Source organism: Lotus japonicus, chromosome 3, assembly GCF_012489685.1.
Source record: "Lotus japonicus ecotype B-129 chromosome 3, LjGifu_v1.2".
Lineage (NCBI taxonomy): Eukaryota > Viridiplantae > Streptophyta > Magnoliopsida > Fabales > Fabaceae > Lotus > Lotus japonicus.
The window spans coordinates 76,220,153-76,242,188 of record NC_080043.1 but is presented as its reverse complement, the minus strand read 5'-3'; the positions used below and the strand labels follow the sequence as shown (position 1 = coordinate 76,242,188).

The 22,036-nt window shown below is 33.8% G+C and overlaps 3 protein-coding genes across 3 annotated transcripts; 2 read left to right on the top strand and 1 right to left on the bottom strand.

Annotated features, from left to right (window-relative positions):
* The first annotated feature begins 769 nt into the window (after positions 1-769).
* On the top strand, positions 770-2,050 carry LOC130744742 (stem 28 kDa glycoprotein-like). The gene is made up of 2 exons (XM_057596902.1): positions 770-993; positions 1,772-2,050. The coding sequence occupies exons 1-2, from the start codon at positions 770-772 to the stop codon at positions 1,950-1,952; spliced, it is 405 nt and encodes a 134-aa protein (XP_057452885.1). The 3' UTR covers positions 1,953-2,050.
* A 4,797-nt stretch (positions 2,051-6,847) lies between these two features.
* Positions 6,848-9,302, top strand: LOC130744741 (uncharacterized). The gene is made up of 3 exons (XM_057596901.1): positions 6,848-7,550; positions 7,704-8,570; positions 8,770-9,302. Exons 1-3 carry the CDS (start codon positions 6,848-6,850, stop codon positions 9,300-9,302), a joined length of 2,103 nt encoding a protein of 700 aa, XP_057452884.1.
* Positions 9,303-17,871: 8,569 nt separating this feature from the next.
* On the bottom strand, positions 17,872-18,324 carry LOC130744740 (uncharacterized). Its single transcript, XM_057596900.1, has one exon. It carries the CDS (start codon positions 18,322-18,324, stop codon positions 17,872-17,874), a length of 453 nt encoding a protein of 150 aa, XP_057452883.1.
* Positions 18,325-22,036: the final 3,712 nt, after the last annotated feature.

Here is a 22,036-nt window from a genome sequence, read left to right as displayed (position 1 = left end):
CAATCAATGCAAAACACCCAACATCCTTGAAATTCCCATCAATTCACAATTGCATGTTCAGATTAGAGCCATTTTTCAGATCTCTGTTGTTAGCGGTTGCAGCAGAGGAGAAAGGATAAAGGGAGAAAAATGGAATTTTCTTAGGAATTAAGGGTATTTGTGTCTTTACAATGAAATAATTGAATTGCACCACCGTGGTTCATTTTGTAACTGAACCACGGAAGACTTCGTCTACTTTTGTTCTTCATTTTTGGTTTTAGCACTTAGTCACGTGTGTTAAATATGCATGGTCCACCACCATATAAATACCCTAAATATAGAGGAGAAAATGAAACCAATGCCAACAGTTATCAGTACATTTTCATATGTGTCATTTATTGTTTATTTAATTTTATGTGGACTATGTCTAATTTCAATAGAGTGGTAGGCCCCACAGCAGTGTGAACGCCAAAAAAACACTCATTCCGTCATTCGCATTAATTTTTCAACAGTCATAAAAAGTGAAAATACATTATTTCTTAAGAAAATTATCCACTATTTTGGCATTTTGTGTTGTAAATCAATCTCCGTTGATTAGATATGTGTGGCACCAGGATGAAAGATATCTATGACAAAGGGACAAAATATATATATAACATGGTGTGTCTGCTTCATTAATTATTCTAGCTAAGAGGAGGCTTGTAACACATTTTTTTAAAGACACATTCACTATAATTAGTTTATTAATTTTCCGATAATATAATTGTATATTTATTGAATAATTAATTTAATGACAGATTGGAACTATATAAGGAGACGGCGTTTAATCTATGGGTTGACCGTTGACCGTGCTGCCGCACCTGCACTGCCGGAGTCTCTGAAACTGTACAACAAACTCTTGTCTATTGGCATCAAGGTTGCATTCTTAACAGGAAGACCATTGGCTCAAAAGGATATTACTGCTAAGAACTTAAAGCTTGCTGGGTTCTACACTTGGGAAAAGCTCATTCTCAAGTAAGTACTCTTTTTTTTCACATTACTATTCTAAAATTGTTTGGGTTCTGTTCATCCTTTAGGGTATCAAGAAAATAACAACAGGAACCAAAATTATTTTGAAAGGAAGTTATCTTTTTCCAACTTTGAATCTTAATAAGAGCACATACTCAAGAGATGGAAAAGAATTTTACTATTAATCATATCATACATGTGTACAACAACAACACAAAGTTTTGGTTTCTTTACTATTGACAAAGAAAAATCTAGTTCATTAAAAGAATTTTTTCAAAAACCTTGAGGCTTTATCCACTGTGGATCAAGAAATTAAAATTTAATTAGTTCACAAGTTAAAAACTGATGTAATTGAATTTTAACATATAAGGAATATATTGTGAATAACATATATATAAAATCTTAGTTATTAAAATATATATAGTTCTTAAGTGAACCAGTTATTCAAAAAATAGTGAATACGTTTTTAACATGAAATTGTTCATTAGCTTAATGCCACCAAATCTTTGGATGAGCTCATGCTAAATCTTTGACCCTGAAGCACAAACACCTATAATATATATGCTGCAGCTGCAGTATGCCTAGTGATAAAAAAGCAATACTCTAGCCTCAATTATTGGTTGAGTTGGTGAAAATAATGGAAACTATAAGATAATTAAAATGAAATTAAAGATTAAAGATTAGAGGATTAATTCTAATATATAGAATATCACCAAACAGGTGATGTATCAGTTTTGCATGCTTTTAAGTTATTCCAATCATTTAATATAATATTCGACTGCAGGGAACCATCAACATATTCTGGTAAAACAGCAGTTACATACAAATCAGCGGAGAGAAAGAAACTGGAGGAAGAAGGATACAGAATCATTGGAAACATTGGAGACCAGTGGAGTGATATCTTAGGAACCACCACAGGCAACAGGACTTTCAAGCTGCCTGATCCCATGTACTACATTAGTTGAGGACTTGACGTCTCTCTAGCCTAAGGAATAAGAGCGTATATTTTGATACGCATTAAAAAGTATGAAGAACAACTTAAAAAATAAGATATTTTGGTGCACTTTTTACTAAAGTAACAACTTATTACTCTAAAAAAAGTGTTTTAAAATGTGTTATTTTTTCGTTTCAATGCTTTTTAACGAGTATCCTTTCATTTTATGTTTAATCCATTCCCTAATGTTTTGTCAAATAAAGAAAGGGACACGAGCTAAGTGACTTGTATGTTCTATTGTGGTGTGTGTGTGAAGCCACACGAAATAAAGAATAATTTCTTGTTCATGAAACAAATCTCAACCTATGATATATAAGAAGAGAAGAAAGAGAAATGAGAGATATGATCGATATATGATGTGATAGAAATAAAAAGGTAATATAAAGAGATTGAGGGTGAAAATAAAATGAAAAAGAAAGTAAAGTGTGAATGAATCAGTATTTCTTCACAAAACAGGGGAGTGAAGTTTTGTCTTATGTGGTTTTAAATAACAATAAGATTTATCATTTTTTTTTGTACAAAGATGCTTAAAGAAATTAAAAAGAAAAGAGAACAATACTAGCCCCTCAAGAATGAGGTGTCGCGGTAGTCATTCGCCAACAAGGACGGACGGTCAACGGAGGATGCTAAAGAAAGCTCAATCAAAAAGACCCCTGCGCTCCGTCTTTTGCAAGATGATATGCCACTGCATTCCCCTCACGAAGAGTGTGCTTCAACTCTACTCACCATCACCAATCATGCATAAGAAGGCTTTGAATCGAACTAATGATAGAACCATAAATATGAAACTGATAATCCCCGTCTCGGAGCAACGAGAGAACAACCAAGGAATCTGTGTATAGGACAACCCGTCTAAAACCACGGTCCCAACAACTCACCAAGCCAAACAACACCGCTAAAAGCGTGGACCACTGGTGGACCCAAAAAGGAGTGGATGTAGGAAGTTATATTTTTACCCTTTTATCATCCAACCAATCCTAACCATTCAATGAAAGAATATTCTAAGATTCTCAAATCTAACGGTGGTAAATGATGGACCATTGGTGGACCCAAAAAAAAGTTACCCACCATAGTGGGCACGTTAATTTTATGTTTAATCCAAATATTTTCTCAAATGAAATATGGAGTTGTTAGATAAGGGGCACGAGCTAAGTGACTTGTATGTTCTATTGTGGTGTGTGTGTAAAGCCAAGACACGAAACAAATAATATTTTTTTGTTCTTGAATCATGTCTCAACCTACGAGATATATGAAGAGAAATAAGAGAAATGATGTATGATATGATAGGAACATAAAATAATATAAAAAGAATGTGAGTAAAAATGAAATGAGAGAGAAATTAAGTAAAGTGTGAATGAATCCGTACTCCTAAACAAAATAGGGGAGTGAAGTTTAGTCTTTATTCTTTCCCTCCCTCCACCCACTCCACACAATCGAATTCGGGATTTGAGGTTGGAAGTATGAAAATTCCAAGACACTCCAGATATAACTATTGGAAGTTTGGGAGAATTCTAACATACATGAATCCCAAGATAACAAGCCCAAAACAGATAAACATTTCATAGATGAAAGGCTTAATACATCAGAAGGCCCCTGTATTTGTAAAGGAAATCAAATCCAAGGCCTAGAAATTTTTTGCATCAAATTGGGTCCCTAGAAAAAAAAATTAATTCAATTAAGGCCAAAGTGTGCCAGCTCTCAATTTTATCCCAGTCATCATTTCCACGTGGCTTTTATTATTATTTTTTAATTTAAAAAATAATTAAAAATTATTTTTAATTCCAACTCAGTTAAATAATTAGAAAAAATTAATACATTAGAAGACCCCTGAAATTGTAAAGGGAATCAATCCCAGTCCTTGTAAAATTTTCGCATCAAATTGGGTCCCTAATAAATTTTTTTTAATTCAATTAAGGACAAAGTGTGTCTGATGCTGAAGTGGCTAAATTTTAACAGACATGGCATTTCCATGTGGCTTTTATATTTATTTTTTAAAACCTAATAATTCCAACACATTAAAAATAAACTTAATCTTAATTAAAAAAACCAAAACCCCAACAACAAACACAGAAAAGCTTCCAGCTCTGGAAAATTCAGACCGGCCCAACATTCTCATTGACATGAACATAAAAAACCAAAGATAATGATGGACTGAAGATACCCAGTAAACGGAAATGGACTAATACAGCAGTAAAAGCTTCAAAGTTCCAATTTTTATTCTTTAATTACAAGAATAATGATGGGATGAACAAGTAATGAAATTTGAAGACCTGAAAGTGAAATGAAGCAAAAGAAGGGATTCCCAAAAGAAGCTAGCTTTTTAATAATCAACGAATACCCATTTACCCAAACTGCAAGATCTGAATGCAGAATTAGTAACTAACCTATTAATCTCGTAATCGTTCCAGATGAGGAATCAAGCACAAAGAGGAGTCACTGATGAGGAATGAATTTCTGGGTTTTGGGAAAAGAAGAAAAGCAAAACAAGGGGGGAGAGAGAGGGGGAATCGATGAGCACCGTTCGGGAGCAGCGTTAGAAGAAAACGCAGCGGAGAGGAGAGGCACGAGACAGGATCTGAACGACGACGAAGAGGTATTGCTCTGTTTCGACGCGGTGGCGCGGTGGAGGAAAGAGGGCATAGTGGCAGAACGCGTTACTCTTGTAGCTTTCCTTAACCTTCTTCCCCTCGCATCCCACTTCTTCTACTGGAAACTCAGATCTGAAAAAAAGCTTCACTTTTGTTTTCTTAGCTTTGAGTTTAGTATCAAACAATGACCAAATCTGAAGCTTAGTTTAAGGGTCGATGGTTCCACATTAGCTCATCATGTTCTCCATCAGATCTTCTATGTTTTGTTTGAATTTCCACCAAGCACGTCGTGTGGTGGTAGATCTATGAGAAAGATGATACCCATTAGATTAGTTTTTTTTTTTTAATTAAGATTAAGTTTTTTTTTAATGTGTTGGAATTATTAGGTTTTAGAAGATAAATATAAAAGCCACGTGGAAATGTCATGTTTGTTAAAATTTAGCCACTTCAGCATTTGGAAATAAAATAAAATGAAAATATTAATTGGTATTTAAAAAAAAATTATAAAAGCCATGTGGAAAAAAAAATTAAGACACATCAGCGGCTCACACATTTTGGCCTTAATTGAATTAAAAAAAATTTCTTAAGGGCCCAATTTGATGCAAAATTTTTACAGGTCCTGGAACTGATTCCCTTTATAATTCCAGGGGCCTTCTGATGTATTAAGCAAAAAAAAATTAAAAACTTAATAAATAACCTAATCTAATAATCTAACTAATAAACTAATCTAACCTAATCTAATTCCAAATCTAATAATCTAACCTAATCTAATCTAATAATCCCCATAACAAATCACCAAATTGAACCCAATCCCAAATTCCAAATTGAACCCTAACACGATTGAGAGAGAGAGCGAAGAACACGACTGAGAGAGAGAGCAGAAGAACACCTTGATAACATCGAAGAACAACCACCACCATCACGATAGAAGAAGGCGAAGACAACGAACTCCAACCGAGAGAGCGAAGAAGAAGGTGAAGATCAACAAACTCGAAGAAGCTGGTGCTGTATTTAGAAAGGTCGAACCAGGTATTACGAATATAGTTGTTGATTTGCGTATTAAAATGTTGTTTGGGATGTTCTTACTTCTTGTTGGGGATGAATGGTTGCTTACTTGTTCTTTGTTGGGGATGAATACTTGCTTAGTTGTTATTGGTTTGAATACTTGCTTAGTTGTTATGGGTTTGACTACTTGCTTACTTGCTATGAGTTTGAATACTTACAAGTTAGGTTTTCTTTTGCATGAATGTCAGAAGGTTTGATCAAAACCAGAATCCACCATAAGGGTCATTTCAGAGGCATACCTTTGAGATATGTTGGGGGAGAGTCCACTGAAATTGATGGGGATGTTGATTTATTCTGTTACTTTTCCATCAAATCTACTGTGAAGGGACTTCTGGGATATCCTGATGATGAGTACAAATTGTGGTGGTCCTCAGAAGTGAATTTAGCAAAGGGCTTGAAGAAGATACTTGATGATAAGGATGCTATGGAAGTTGCTAGGTATGCAATGGATACTAGGGGGGTGGTTGATATATACCTGGAACATACTGTGGAATTGCCTGAAGTTATTAGGAATGAGATGCAAAAAGAAGATGCTGTGTTGGATGATGAAGATGCTGTGTTTGTGGAAGTGACTGAAGTGGAAGTGATTCCTATGACTCAGGAAGCTCCTACTGTTGCAGTGCCTGAAGTGGAAGTGCCTGAAGTGAAAGTGACTGAAGTGGGAGTGATTCCTATGACTCAGGAAGCTCCTCCTACTGTGCCTGAAGTGGAAGTGAATCCTGCCACTAAAGAAGGAAAGGGAAAATGTCTTGCTGACAGTGATTCTGATGACATTAGGATAGTATACTCTAGTGACAGTGACATTGAATGGAGCGGTGCTAGCAACATAGACAGTGAGGATGAAATCTGTAAAAACCTGCCCAATGATGGGTTTGATGATGTGGATGAACCATTTGATGTACAACATGATGGTGATGGAAGAGATAATGTGAACAGAAATAGTGGGCCCAACAATGGTGTTCAAGATGGTGATGAAAGTGATAATAATGTTGGTTTCATTCCCTCTGAAGTTGCAGCCCAACATAACATTGATATGGAGTATGAGAGTGATGACCTTCTGAGTGATTATTCTTGTGATGAGGAAGATAATGGTTCCAGGGTCAGATACCAGAGGTTCAGGCAAGAGGACTTTGACAAAGACTATAAGTTCAGACTGGGAATGGAGTTTGCTTCCACATAAGAGTTTAAGAAAGCTATCCTTGCACACTCTGTGATGAATGGGAAGGCTGTGATATACAAGAAGAATGACAAGAATAGGGTGAGGTTTGCTTGCAAGCAAGAAGAATGTAGATTCATTGCATACTGTGCCAATATAAAAGGGACTTCAACATACAGGATTAAGACACTTAATCCTGATCACACATGTGGAAGAACATTCAATAATAGGGCAGCAACAACTAAGTGGATTGCAAAGGTCATTGAGGACAGAATGAGGAATTCTAATGGGATAATGCAAGTCAAGGAGATTATTCATGAGATGAGGACAAGGTACAGTGTTGGTGTCAGTTGGGGGACTGCTTGGAATGCAAGAAAAATTGCTAAGGAGGCTGTTGAGGGAGATGCCCTAAAGCAGTTCACCTTGATAACATCTTATGCAGCTGAGCTCATGAGGGTGAATCCTGAAAACACAGCAGCTATCATTCTGAGATATATTCCCACCACACTTCAGCCTAGATTTGGTTGTTTTTATATGTGTTTGGAGGGATGCAAATCTGCTTTTAAGCTCGCTTGCAGACCATTTATTGGGATTGATGGATGTCACCTCAAAACCAAATATGGTGGCATCCTTCTCATTGATGTGGGAAGGGACTCAAATGATCAATACTTCCCACTGGCATTTGCAGTGGTTGAAGCTGAGTGCAAAGAATCTTGGAGATGGTTTTTGAACCATTTGATGCGGGATATTGGGGATAATGGTGAGAAAAAATGGGTGTTCATCAGTGATAAGCAAAAGGTAACCTAAATTAACATATTATATTTACAGCCTATATTTACTTCTCTTATCTGATTGTGCTGCCTTACTTAACTTACATTACAATCTGATTGTGTTGGCTATGGGTTGCTACAAGTGTTTGCTGAGGACTTTCCTGGTATAGAGCACCGCTATTGTGTGAGACATTTGTACGCAAACTTCAAGCAGAAGTTTGGTGGAGGAACTGAGGTTAGAGACCTGCTGATGTGGGCATCCAAAGCAACATATAAGGAGCTGTGGGAGGAGAAAATGCAAGAAATCAAAAAAATCAATGAAGCTGCTTACTGGTGGCTGATGGCAATCCCTACGATACATTGGTGCAGGCATGCTTTTTCTTATTTCCCTAAATGTGATGTAACCATGAATAATTTGGCTGAGGCTTTCAACTGTACCATTTTAGTTGCTAGGGACAAACCCCTTATCACAATGTTTGAATGGATTAGGAAGTATTTAATGACCAGATTTGCTACTTTGAGAGAAAAAAGTAAAAAATGGAAGGGTAATGTGATGCCTAAACCTAGAAAGAGGCTAGATAGAGAGATAAAGTATAGTGGTAATTGGGTAGCAACTTGGGTTGCTCAAGGTCTATTCCAAGTTGAGCATGCTGGTTTTGAAGACCAGTTTATAGTTGATATAGATAAGCAATCATGTACCTGCAACTATTGGGAATTAAATGGAATTCCCTGTAGACATGTTGTGGCTTGCTTCAATGATAAGGGTCTTAAGCCTGAGAATTATGTGCATCAATATTACCTTAGAGCAACTTATGAAATTTGCTATGGGCACATGATTTCCCCAATTAATGGTGAGAATAAATGGCCAAAGATGAGTCAAGATGACATCCTTCCTCCTGAGATTAAAAGAGGGCCAGGAAGGCCCAAAAAATTAAGGAGAAGGGAACCTGATGAACCAGATAAGAAGAATCCAACCAAATTGAAAAGAGGAGGTAGTTCTTACACATGTGGTAGGTGCCACCAAAAAGGACACAACCAGAGGAAGTGCCCTTTGCCTCCATCATCTCCACCACTTGATGATGAGCACATTGAAGAAGAGAATGAACCACAAAGAGAGGATCTCTCACAGGTAATAAAATTAAGCCATGTTGCATCTGATTATGCTTTTGTTGTGTAAAAATGTCTACAAATGTCTTTGTTTCTGTACAGGTCTTTGGCTCTATTACATCACAAGATGTGTCTGCTTCTGCTCCATCAACTCAAGAAGCTCCACCACCTCCACTGCCGCTTCAAGAGCAAAAAAACAAGCTCCACCACCTGCCACTAGAAAAGCCAAAAAACAACCAACACCATCTCAGCCTGCTGCAGCTGCCATAGCTACAAATCAAGCACCACAACCACCTCCAGCATCTCCAGCTGCAGCTGTCAGAGCTAGACATCAAGCACCACAACCACCTCCACCATCTCCAGCTGCAGCTGCTAGGGCAAGACATGAAGGACAACCTGCTGCTAGATCTGCATCACAACCAAAGAAGCCTGCTGCTACTAAGCCCTCCAAGCCTGCTGCTCAGCCCTCAAAGTCTGCTGCTCAGCCCTCAAAGCCTGCTGCACAACCCAAGAAACCTGTTGCTGCTGCTCCTAATCAAAGGGGAAAAAAGAGAGGGGCAGACAATGAGATTTTTCATTGGATTCCAGGAGACCAAGGAAAGAAGAGAGTTATCAAAAGGAGAAGATGGATCTGAAGAAAAAGAGGAGCACATGATGCTGCAGGACAACAAAAGATTCTCATATCTGTCTTTTTTTGTAATAGTTATGTTAGATATAGTTATTTAGTGGAACATGGGACCACATCACCAACTATTGTAATGAAATGCTTGGATGACATTACTTTGGCTCCATTACTTTTGTATTAGCTTTATGGCTCACATTTGCTATGTTCAAGACTCACATGTTTTGAGGTTGTGTTTTCTATAACAATTTGGCTTTTGTTTATTAAGCATTTACTTTACAATTATGCATCATGTGCATATACTGCAAAAACAGGGCAGCAAGTATACTTTATTGTGTGCATGAGTTATGGAACATTGCAGGGGAAAACATAACAAAATTGAAGACCATAATTTATGTTCAAAACAACCAAAACACATTGCATTAAATCATGCTGGATGTTGCATTCATTACATAGGACCTTTTGCATTCAATTCAATCCTGGCAAAATACAAAAGCCATACAATGCAGACAAAAGAAGTTCAACTTGGACAACACATAAGAACCTAAGCCCTAAATCCATCACACCTCATTCCTAGAAAAACTTTGACACTGCTACAGCCAAAGTAATGCCTAAAAAGAACAAGAGCACATTAATCTTCAATCCCTCTCTTTCCAGCTTCATCTTCATCATCTCAATTTTGTTGTCCTTCTCATTCATGTCTTCACATAACTTGACAATTGCCCTGTGCACTATTTCCTTAACATCTTCCCTCAAACTAGCAATCCTTTTTTCCATAATGTCATTTATGTCTTCATTCAGATTTGAAGAACCCTGCATACCATCTTCAGCAGCAACACCTCTATCCCATTCGAAAAAACCACAAGTCCCTTTCTCCTAGAACAATTGAAAAATCAAACATTACAAGCAGAACCATAGGTCAGATGAATGATTATACATGAATCAGTAGAGAAGAAATTACCTTCCAATCAGGGCACCTCCAAAATAGCTTTCCTGTGTTATTCTTGGAATTGGATCGGTAGAGAATTACCTCTTTCCCACAGCCACAGGTCTTGCATGAAAGTGAGGGTGAAGGACAAGATGTGGATGAACGACCACTGAGCCTTGGGTTCTTCGATGCTTCGTGGTTCTGAGAATTCATCTCAGTCGACCCAACAAGCTTCGTTCGCTTCTCTTCTTGTCGTTCTTCACCCTTCGCTCAGCTCTTTCCTCCCTCCTGCAACTCTCTCGTTCGTGGAGCTGTTTCTGAGAGTCTCTCAATCGTGTTCTTCGTTCTCCTCAGTTAGGGTTCAATTTGGGATTGGGTTCAATTTGGTGATTTGTTATGTAGATTAGGTTAGATTATTAGATTTGGGATTAGATTAGGTTAGATTAGTTTATTAGTTAGATTAGGTTATTTATTAAGTTTTTAAATTTTTTTTCTGATTATTTAACTGAGTTGGAATTAAAAATAATTTTTAATTATTTTTTAAATTAAAAAATAATAATAAAAGCCACGTGGAAATGATGACTGGGATAAAATTGAGAGCTGACACACTTTGGCCTTAATTGAATTAAAAAAAAAATTCTAGGGACCCAATTTGATGCAAAAATTTTCTAGGCCCTGGATTTGATTCCCTTTACAATTACAGGGGCCTTCTGATGTATTAAGCCTAGATGAAATATTCTTTCCCATTTCTCAATTTCCTAAAAATAGAATGACATATATATTGTTAAGTATGTGAACTTGGTTTGAGGAGAGAAGAGAAGAGGTGAATGCAAAGTATGTGAGAGATTTAGAAGGGGGTGAGGGTGGGGAGGGTGATCGGTGGAGGAGAGAGAAGGGGTGGTGGTGATGGTGGTGGCGCAAGGAGAGCAGTGGGGGAAGGAGAATATTGGTGGGGTGGGGAAGGGGGAGGTGGGATGGAGAATGGTGGACCCAAACATTAATCAAATCCAAATATATTCTTACTAATGCACTAATATTCTAAGTGGCATTACATGTGTAATTTCTCTCCGAGTCAAATCCACATGGTGTTCCGTCAAACTTAGATGAAAAATTTAACGTTAAGAACTAATAATAAAAATCGTCATTTTTTAGGGATGTAAATCACACAAAAAAAATTGCAAGAACCAAAAATAAAAGTGAGGTATATTTAAAAGACCAAAAATTTATCCAAGCCATTTGTTTATTTCTAAATGATTCATCTTGTGTGAATGAAAGAAATTCATTGGTCAACCTCTGCCACGTAGCATGCTGACTGTGGGGTGAAGAATCAGTCTCACGACTACTAGTTTTTGAGATTTTTTGCTTACTTAACACTAAGCAATATATCTATTTTGGTAATAAAGAAAATAAGGTGTTTTTAACTTGTCAAGAGATTAAATATTAAAAGTTAAAACACTTTATCTCCTCTCTTTTTTTTGTCAAATTGTGGGCTCATGGTAAAAGACCTCCACAGTGAATGGCAGATCCAAAACATACGGTATCACCTCGGACAACAGGCCAGCCAACGGCCCACTAGAATAAAATTAACGGGCTCGGAATTTTAATTAACATACATCGTTTGTGACATTTCTAAGCGTAATTATTGGCCCTCTCTTTATTGGATTCACAAATCTTTGACAAAAAAAAAGTCACATTAATTACATGACAAAAATAATAGAGAAAAATGCAAATTAGCTCTGTAACTGAGAGACTCATGTGGTGATACAAGGTAGCGTTAGATAAGCCACAGAATATGATATAAATGCATGTAGGCTTCGCACGATACGTATCCCGATACGATACGAAAATCAACCAAACAATACGTATCCCATGTATGTATCTTTTTGTGTTCGTATCGTGACCTGTATCGCACATATCGCATGAGTATCGCACGATACGTATCCCGATACGATACAAAAACAGTTTTTCAAATGTCGTTTCATCTTACTCCCCTAGAAAAATTAGGGAGTGAGCATTTAATTTCATTAAAAATTAGTAAATTGCTCTAAAAAGTGATGTTTTCTTTGATTCTTTCACCCTTTCACGTTCAACTTCACTTCAGCAGCCCTTTCATGTTTCACGTTCAACTTCAGCAGCCCTTTAATGGCTTGGAATTAGGGAGTGGGAATTTAATTTCATCTCTTTGATGTTTAGTACTTTAGTTTGGCTTATGGCTTGGAATTAGGTTGAACTTGAACTTTGTGAGACTATTTTTCTACTTATGACTTGGAAGTTGGATCTTTGATTATTTTGAACTATATTTAGATGATATATTAGTATATTATTTAATTTATGACTTAATTTTTTTTGTGTCCGTATCTTACGATACACGTTACGATACGATACGCGACACGGAATTAGGGTCTAGCGATACACGATACGTATCTCGATTTGACTACCTTGAAATAAACTAACCGTAGCTGCCTATGAATACTCTCTCCCTTTTTTTTGTTTAATCTTCTACTGTTCAAGAATACTAGTGTTTTTTTACCTGCGCGTTGCACGGGGAATATGTCTATTGTATTTGATACATCGATTCATATTTTAAATTATAAATATTTAAGATGCTAAGAATCTAAGAATAATCATAATAAAGATGTAGATATTTAAAGAGCACAAATTTTGAAAAACACAAAAGTTAATAAACCAAAAGCTTTAATTTTTGCATATGTGAGGTATAACTGAATTTTGTTTGTGAAGATGTATACTCGTGTTGCATAAAGGGTAATGCTTTTGTGTTTTAGATATATAACAATACATAAATATATAATTATTTTTTAAATTATTAAAAATACACTTAAGTTATAGAAAATGAATTTTATTTTTTTTAACTCGTACAAATTTTCATTTTCATGTAAAATGTTTCTCCCCGTGAGATCTCGTAACTCTAATTTGTTAGCACTAATAAATTCATGTCATAATTTTATAGTACATATGTATTAATATTTTGTATTCCTCGTACTTTTCTTACTATCAAATTATTATAGTTATATACTTATATAAATATACACTTTTAAAATTTTGAAAATAATACTAAAGTTAATTGTATTAAATTTATTCTATTAAAATAATATCAATTAATTAGTTTAGAATATAATGATTGTATAAAAAAAGTATAATGATATTTTTTATATAAAACAAAATCTCACGTAGATAGCATTATAGTACTTTAAAATTAAAACATACAATTGAAAATTATACGCAAATACAAACAACAACCGTTTTTAGGTTTCAGAGCAGACTTAGATGCAAATCATCTTACTCAATGGATTCTCATTTATTAGAGAAACAAAATCTTATAAATTTCATAAATCAATATAGATTTAAAATTTTCAAATTAGCCAAGATAGATTTGTTTTGGAAATGAATTTTAGGTGCAGAAATTTCTCCTCGTCATTTATACTCCCTCCGTCCCCTATTATAAGTCACTTTTTGTGAGTTTTTTTTTGTCCCAAAATATAAGTCACTTTACAATATCTATGCAACATTAATTTTTTCTCTCCATGTTTACCCTTGTAGCATTTAAATAATTTTCCTACTTTCCAATATTTTTCTTTATTATCGAGGTCACTTTCATTTATATCTACTCAAAAAACTTCCAAAACTTATTTTTTATTGGTGGAAGGGGGTTTTCAAGATAGTGGAACATTAATATGGAGAGAGAGGTAGATGAGATTCATTGAATTATATACTTTTAAATGTGGTCAGGTTAGGAAAAAAGATACAAATTTATTGTAACTAACTAATTCTAACCACTTTTCTTAATCCTAGAGAATTAGGTAAAAATGACTTATAATAGGGGACGGAGGGAGTAACTGAATGCATTCGGTTGGTATCCCATTTGATTTTATTTGAAATTTGACATAATATCAATCAATTAGTTTAGAATATAATGATTGTTTAAAAAAATATAATGATACCTTTTATATAAAACAAAATCTCACGTAGTAGCATTATTGTAATTTAAAATTAAAACATATAAATTGAAAATTAAACCCAAATACAAACAGAAATAGCTTTTAGATTTCAGAGCAGCTTTAGATGCAAATCATCTTACTAAATGGATGCTCATTTATCAGAGAAATAAAGAAGTTAACTGTATGGAGAAATCCTTGGGGTTTTACAAAATCTCACGTTACATATACATAAAGAAATCTCTAAAGTTAAAAAGAAGATTTTACAATGATAGTTTTTATATAAAACAAAATCTCACGTTTCATATACATAAAAAAATCTCTATAGTTAAAAGTAAGATTTTAAAATTAATAATGATTGCATTCACATTAATAATGGTTGATTTGCTGGAGTAATATCCTTTCACCCTCCATAAATGTACATCAAACCTTATATGTAGTAACCTATGAGCTCTAGTCCGCACCTAATGAGAAACTCTGCCAAATTCACCTAGCAACCATCAAATCTCTGCGTGTCCATGGTAGCTCTGTGGTCCCTCAGCACCAGATCAGCTCAATTTTCCTGGAATTCACAGTAAATAAAAATATGACAAATTAAGAAAAAATCAAGAATTAAAGTACCTAAAACCTAATCAAATCTAAAATTTAAAAATGTATTAATTAAAGATAGATAAAAACTCTCAAAATCTAGCAAATTACAATAAAAACTTATAAAATCATAAATTAAATAAAGACCTAAAATTCAATAAAGACACCATAAAAATTAATTAATACTCTCAAAATAAAATAAAAGATCCAAGATAAAATCAAGAAATAAACAACTTAAATCTTAATCAAATCTAAAATTTAAAAATGTGCTAATTAAAGATAGATAAAAACTACCAAAGTCTAGCAAATCACAATAAAAACTCATAAAACCCTGAATTAAATAAAAATCCGGAAATTCAATAAAAATACGATAAAAATTAATTGACACTCTTAAGGGAATATGTAACTATATGGTTTAGAACTTATGAAAAGTGCTGGTAGACTGGCGGTATGTTTTTCATGGGAATTGAAAACCTTTTACCATGTACATTATGAGAGGGAAGATAACGTTTGGCACAAAGAAAACTTATATAAGAACAGAGAGGGAAATATTGAATGGTAACATATTAACCATGTAATCAATATTTTAATTGTAAACATAAACGGGATGCCAATCATAAATAGATAAATATTTTTAATTTAAATTCACTTTAAATCTTTTAAAATATTAATAAAACATACAACAAAAAGTTCATATGCAAACAAATAAATGTTCTCAAGATTTAGCTTAAGCAAATAAGGGACCATAAAATTCTAAAGAAAATTCACCATTCTAGAAAAAAAAATACAACCTAGCAATAGGATTTAGCAATTCCAAATTAACACTAACCTATAGGTATTCAGTTGTAGAAGAATCCCACCAAAACTATGAAAAATCTAAATTGCAAGGTGAAATGAATCACACTACTTTTCCACATACCTCGATTAATTAAAAAATATATATTTTCTATTGTTTTATATGCACAATATTTTTTTTATTGATCTCACCTTGCTTATGTTAGTCACTAAGACTATGTTTGTATAAATGTTCACATACATTCAAATGCACATATATCTCAATCTTTGTCAGTAGTACATGCCTCAAATTAAAGTACGTACTTATGGCCATTAACCTTAAGATTTGGATAACACACTGCAGTAAGATCTGGTTAGCCTAATTCATAAGCTTACAACATCAAAGAAACTTTTAATCCCCCCTTAAAAAGTGAGAACAGATGGAAAACAATTCACCTTTCATAACCAGTGAGAACGGATAAATGTTGAAATAACATACATAACAATGAAAAAAAAATAAATGGGATGTTCATCTATCAATGTTAATTTTTTTTATCAACAAACACATTAATACATGAACATTACAAAACAATAATAATGAAACATAGAATGGGTTAAAACATGCTTTGGCGAACAAAAGACACTTCTAGAACTACATGAAAGAATCATTAAAATTGAAGAAGAAGGACTACCAGAGATATGAGGAAAATGATATGCCTTTGACTTTTGAGTGATAACAATTCTTAGTCTACAAAGCCACAAAGCATTGTTTTTGACATACCTGGAACAAAGAGGCTGAAGCAAGAAGTGAGAAACTCGTTTTTGAGTTTGAAGAACATGCACTCTCAAATCTCAATTGTGATTTCCCTCTGTAACCATAAAAAAAAAAATTCTCAATTGTGATGGGGATAAATTTATAATGAAAAATTTAATTGAAGTGAAGGTCCATGTTGTTTTTGAAGCATATATGATATGAGGTTTGCCATGGTTGAGATGAAGAAGGGAGAAATAGAGAAAATTGTGTGAGAATTTTGGAGATAAAGAACGTATCAAGGTTTTTTTGCTCTTCTAACCCTTTTTATTTTCTAATATAGATTGATATTGATACTCTATATAAAAAACAATATTTTTTAGGAAGATTTTTTTTAACAGAAACTATCTAACAAAGATACATAAAAACAAACAACATAAATCCTAATCAAATCTAAAATTTAAAAAGGTACTAAATAAATATAGATAAAAACTATCAAAATCTAGTAAATCACAATAAAAAAACTCATAAAATTCTGAATTAATTAAAAATCCGAAAATTCAATAAAAATACCATAAGAATTAATTAATGCTCTAAAAATAAATTAAGATTAAATCAAGAAATAAACAACCTAAATCCTAATCAAATCTAAAATTTAAAAATAATTTTTTATGAGAATGACACGTGGAATTTTTTTAATGAGAATTAACGTGAGAACGACACGTCACTAAATCAGCCTGACAGACGTTCTTCTTTTCTAATATACTAGTGTTTTTTACCCGCGCGTTGTACGGGGAATACATCTATTATATTTGATAGGTCAATTAATACCTTGATCATTAAAAATATAATAAACAACTGATGAAATAGAAGAGTATGAATTGATGAGCAAAGTGGACAAAAAGTCTTAAATTAAAACCCTTGTTGCATAGATTGAACTTCGTACAATTAAATAACTAATAAAAAAATTGGTTAACCAAATCTCAAGCTATATTTGTTATGACATGATTGATGTAGTTTTTATGTTTGATTCTAGTGTTTTTTTACCCATGCGATGCACGGGGAATAAGTATGTCGTATTTTATACGTAAATTAATACGTTTAATTTTTAAAATATAATAAACAAAGATGAAATATGAGAGTCTGAAATGCGAAGTATACGATTGATTAACTAATAAAAAGATTGGTTAACGAAATCTTAAATTGTACAAAACATATAAGGGGACGAATTTATCGTATTTGATACATCAATCAATACGTTTTTTTTTATACGTGGGTCAATACGTTGATTATTTAAAATATATTAAACAACAGATGAAATTGAAGTGTATGATACGTTGAGCATAGTGGCGGAAAAGTCTTAAATTGAATCACTTGTTTGAAATTCATTCGGTTGAATAAATAAATAATAAATAAAGATGAAATAGAAGTGTTTGAAATGCGAAGCAAACGACTGATTAACTAATAAGAAGATTGGTGAACGAAACCTCAAATTCTCCAAAACATATAAGGGGACGGTTTTACGGTCTCTAATAAACAGTAGCCGAGTTACTCTGCAGTGAGCGTGATTATGCGCGTCAATTTCCGCTCACACGTTCTCAAAAACTTCTTTGTAGACAACATTGCGCGTGGAGCTCGAAACTACCCCTTGCTCATCCACAATAAGCACCTTAAGCCCTTTTCTAGACTTCACCCTTAAGAGAGCGACATACAGCTGTCCATGAGTAAACACATGCCTCAGAAGGTACAAACCGACATGAGAAAGGGACTGGCCTTGACTCTTGTTTATAGTCATCGTGAAGCATAAAGTCATCGGGAATTGCCTTCGAGAGAACTGGAAGGGAAGACCAGAGTCAAAAGGCGTTAAGGTTATCCTCGGAATGTACTCAGTTTTACTTTTACCCAGCCTGATTCTTGATAAAACAGTCACAACAATTATATACTGAGTAAGATGAGTAACTCTCAACCGGATCCCATTACACAGACCGACCGCTTGGTCTATGTTTCGCAGAAGCATGATCGGAACTCCAACTTTCAACATTAGTATGTGGTTTGGAATTCCCAAAATATTAAATTCCACTCATTATGAGTTTGTCAGCAATTCAGATAAATAATTATCAAATTTCATAAATATATCAGCTCATTAAATTATTTAAATAAACATTTTTTTATAGAAATGTTGTAAACATTTGTAACAAAATGATTAGATCAAACATAAGTGTTTAAAGTAATGTATGACTTGGACTTAAAAACAAAAATCTCTCGTACAGTTAAAACTATAACATGTAGGAAACACCAAGTTCATATTTAAAATTTGGCTTTATGCCTCACTAACAGCACACCAGATTCAGTCAAAGTGTCAAACCACAAATATTGACCAAATATTCACAATGCAAACTCATGGCCTATCTACCTAAATAATGTGGCAAAGTAAAAAGGGACCTCCAGCCGAAAAGAATCATTTACATGCATATGGTATTATTATACATATATACCCAGCTCAATCCATGAAGTTTTTTGAATTTTCCCCCTTCTTCAGAATCTTCTTGAACTTCTCAATCTTTAACCACCGGCCAGAAACAACATACAGGCTAGTTAACAGAAGCCGGTCCCCAAAACTCTCAAGATCAGTAAGTGCTATTTTTCCCCTACCTGGATTCATAAAAAAATTTATCCATGCATCCTAGAAAGAAAATTATACATAGTATCTAAAATAGGTGTTTTAAGTAAATTACTGTTAAGATTGCCGAAGATTTGAGCTCCACCGATACAAATCACATCCAGATGTTACATCTATCAGTTGTTAGAGTCAAACAAAAATGCAGGCAGTAAACTGGTAAGCCTTGGAAGGGGAGAGGGGAAAATCACATTATAACAGTCATGCATTGCAATGTATGTACACATTGAATTGAAATTAATTTTACCATAGCTTTGATATAATGTTGGTGTTATGATTCTTAATTCTAAATTTTTCAATGAAGGACAATAGCATGATATCAATTTTGAAGTGAATATCCCACGGAGTTTGATAATCTGAAACAAAACTTTATTTCTATTCCCCAAAATTGCTCAAGAAATTGTGAAAAACAACATAGCACAACTTCTTCTACACCATTAGATAAAAAGTCTATCATGAACTTAGTGAAAGAAATATTAGACACTATCAATTCTAAGACTTAAAGATGACAGGACCCAACACCTTTAAGCAAGAGCAGTGCAATAGAAAGAGCAGCCTTTAAATATTGATGCTCACCTTTAAGACCAAGTATATTGTCCCAAAACAAATATCTCAGTGCATTTCCGATTGTTCCCTGCAGAAACCATATCAGCAAAATCTTCTACAGCCTACCTCCATGAATTTCTCTCTTGAATTTGAGTGCTAACCCAAATTTTGCACAGTTCATAACTAAATATAAAGGTAATAATGCAGCAGAAATTATATATCATGTCACAGACAAATCCATGAACGTTAGGTTTTCTCTGTGTTTGGACTGCATGTACAAACTTACACCTTTCTCCATATTGACAATTGAAACATGAAACCAAACCAAATCAATAATACAATCTTGAACATGTTTCAGGTTATACTAACACATTCTTCAAATCTCAAAAATGCATGCGGTGACAGATTAAATCGGGAGAATGAATATCACTTACTCTTAGATAAAGACAGTGCGCCCTTTTTCTTTTTAGCTGGATTGTTTGAGCAGTTTTGGTTGCTACTGCACTTTGGACAGAACCAATCCTCCTCAGGAACTTCTGGCAATGGAGGATCGCAACAATCAATAAGTGTACCAATTCCACAGCCAAGGGAGCCACTTTCATCACCACAAATCAGCATTACATCTCATCAGCAAAATATTTCTTGTGATTAGGAGCTTTATCCCAATCTTCCGCCGATCTCATTCAGCTTGGCAACCAAGTTTCCTGGTGAAAGCCTCTTCCCGTTCACTGATACAGGAACCCCATACTCTATCCCGATTTCCACGTATCTGCAACACGTTCAAAATAGCTAAAGTGTGTGAGCAATTTGGGAAACTACGTGCATGTTTGTAAATTCTTCTACAATTGATTTTATTAGAAATTCAATCAAGGGGAAAAGCTTATGTAAGTAGCTTCTGGGCATCAAAACATCAGATTTGTAACCTATTGCAGGGGTATTGGCCATCGTAAGTTTTAGGTTAAGGGACAATGAAATAAGCTAATAGTGCAATTTATCAAAAGGAGAAGAGATGATTTAGAATGATAGTTTGATGGGTATATATAGGGGAGAATATGGCTGATGTAGTATCTTAGAATAAAAAGATCAAATCTTTTAAAAAAATATCTATCAAGGAGAAGAGATGATTTAGAATGGTTGTAATCTGATTGGATTTTATTTGAAATTTCAAACATATCAATTGAAAATTATACCCAAATACAAACAACAACAGCTTTTAGAAACAAAATCTTATAAATTTCATAATGATACATTTTATGTAGAAACAAAATCTTATAGATTTAACTATATATATAAATCTTATAAATCAGCCAAAACAAATCTATTTTGGCTAATTTGAAAATTTTAAATCTATAGATTTTGTTGATATTCTGGAAACAAATCTAATCTGTTTCTAAAATTTTTAAATCTAATATGCTTGAAAACGAATTTATAGAATTTATATTACTTTTTGTATCTAATCTAAAATCTAAAGCAAATATATTACTATAGATTTGCTGGAAACTACATAAAAAGTATAGATTTTAGATTAGATTTGTTAAAGATTTTAGATATTAGAATAAATTTAATATTCTAAACTACATAAACTTTCGATTTCAGCAAATATTTTATGCACTTAATTTTAGCAATATAACTAAAACAGCTATAAGAATAACAACTATAATTTTAATCATGTTAGGAGATGTCTATAAGTATGTTAAACAACTACATAACATGTTATAATACTCATCAGTCACATACTCACAATTATAACCCAAATATAAATTGAACATACCGATACAGGTCCTTTCTCTCTTGCAGGTCTTTCATCAGCTTCTTATAATGATTTTCTATGTACTACTTTGCAACTGCAACCTTCTTTTTGGTCACACTTGAAGGTGCTTCTTACTTTTGTCAAACAGGAAAATAAATGGCAGTGAATTAATGAGCTTAAGCACTTTTAAGGAAGTGATTAAATTTAACAGAGAAAAAATGGAACAATATACCATAAAGTTCAGAAAATGCAAACAGCCCTTCAGATTACAATAGTCCATGCAATTACAATATGAAAACAAATAACAGCCTTTGACCAGATACATTTAGCAAAACTGATGAGAATAGAAAGTGAGAGAATAAAGGTTGTACCTCCAGCTGCACATTTCTCAACATTTGAAGACCTTCATCATGGTTAAGACCTGTTCATATAAGATGCAATTTATTCATTTAAATGGGAATAAAGTAAAGCCTGATTAAATTAATTTGCAATCAGTCAACCATGAATGAAATATGAACAATATATGTAATAGAAAGCACTGAAAAAAATAGGGCAGGAAAAGCTGAACAGAAGTGTCATGAACTCAGAAGCTGAAAGAAACCCCGCGATTAATATTTGATCTGAGAATATTCAGATAAGGAACCTGCGACATCAAATCAACCATATATGTTATACATGTCATAGTTCTAAGAAAGTAAATAGAGTAAGAGAAATAGAGAATGTAATAGTGAAGTGCTGCAATTTACTCACACTCAATGGTCATCTGTATCACTGTATGTA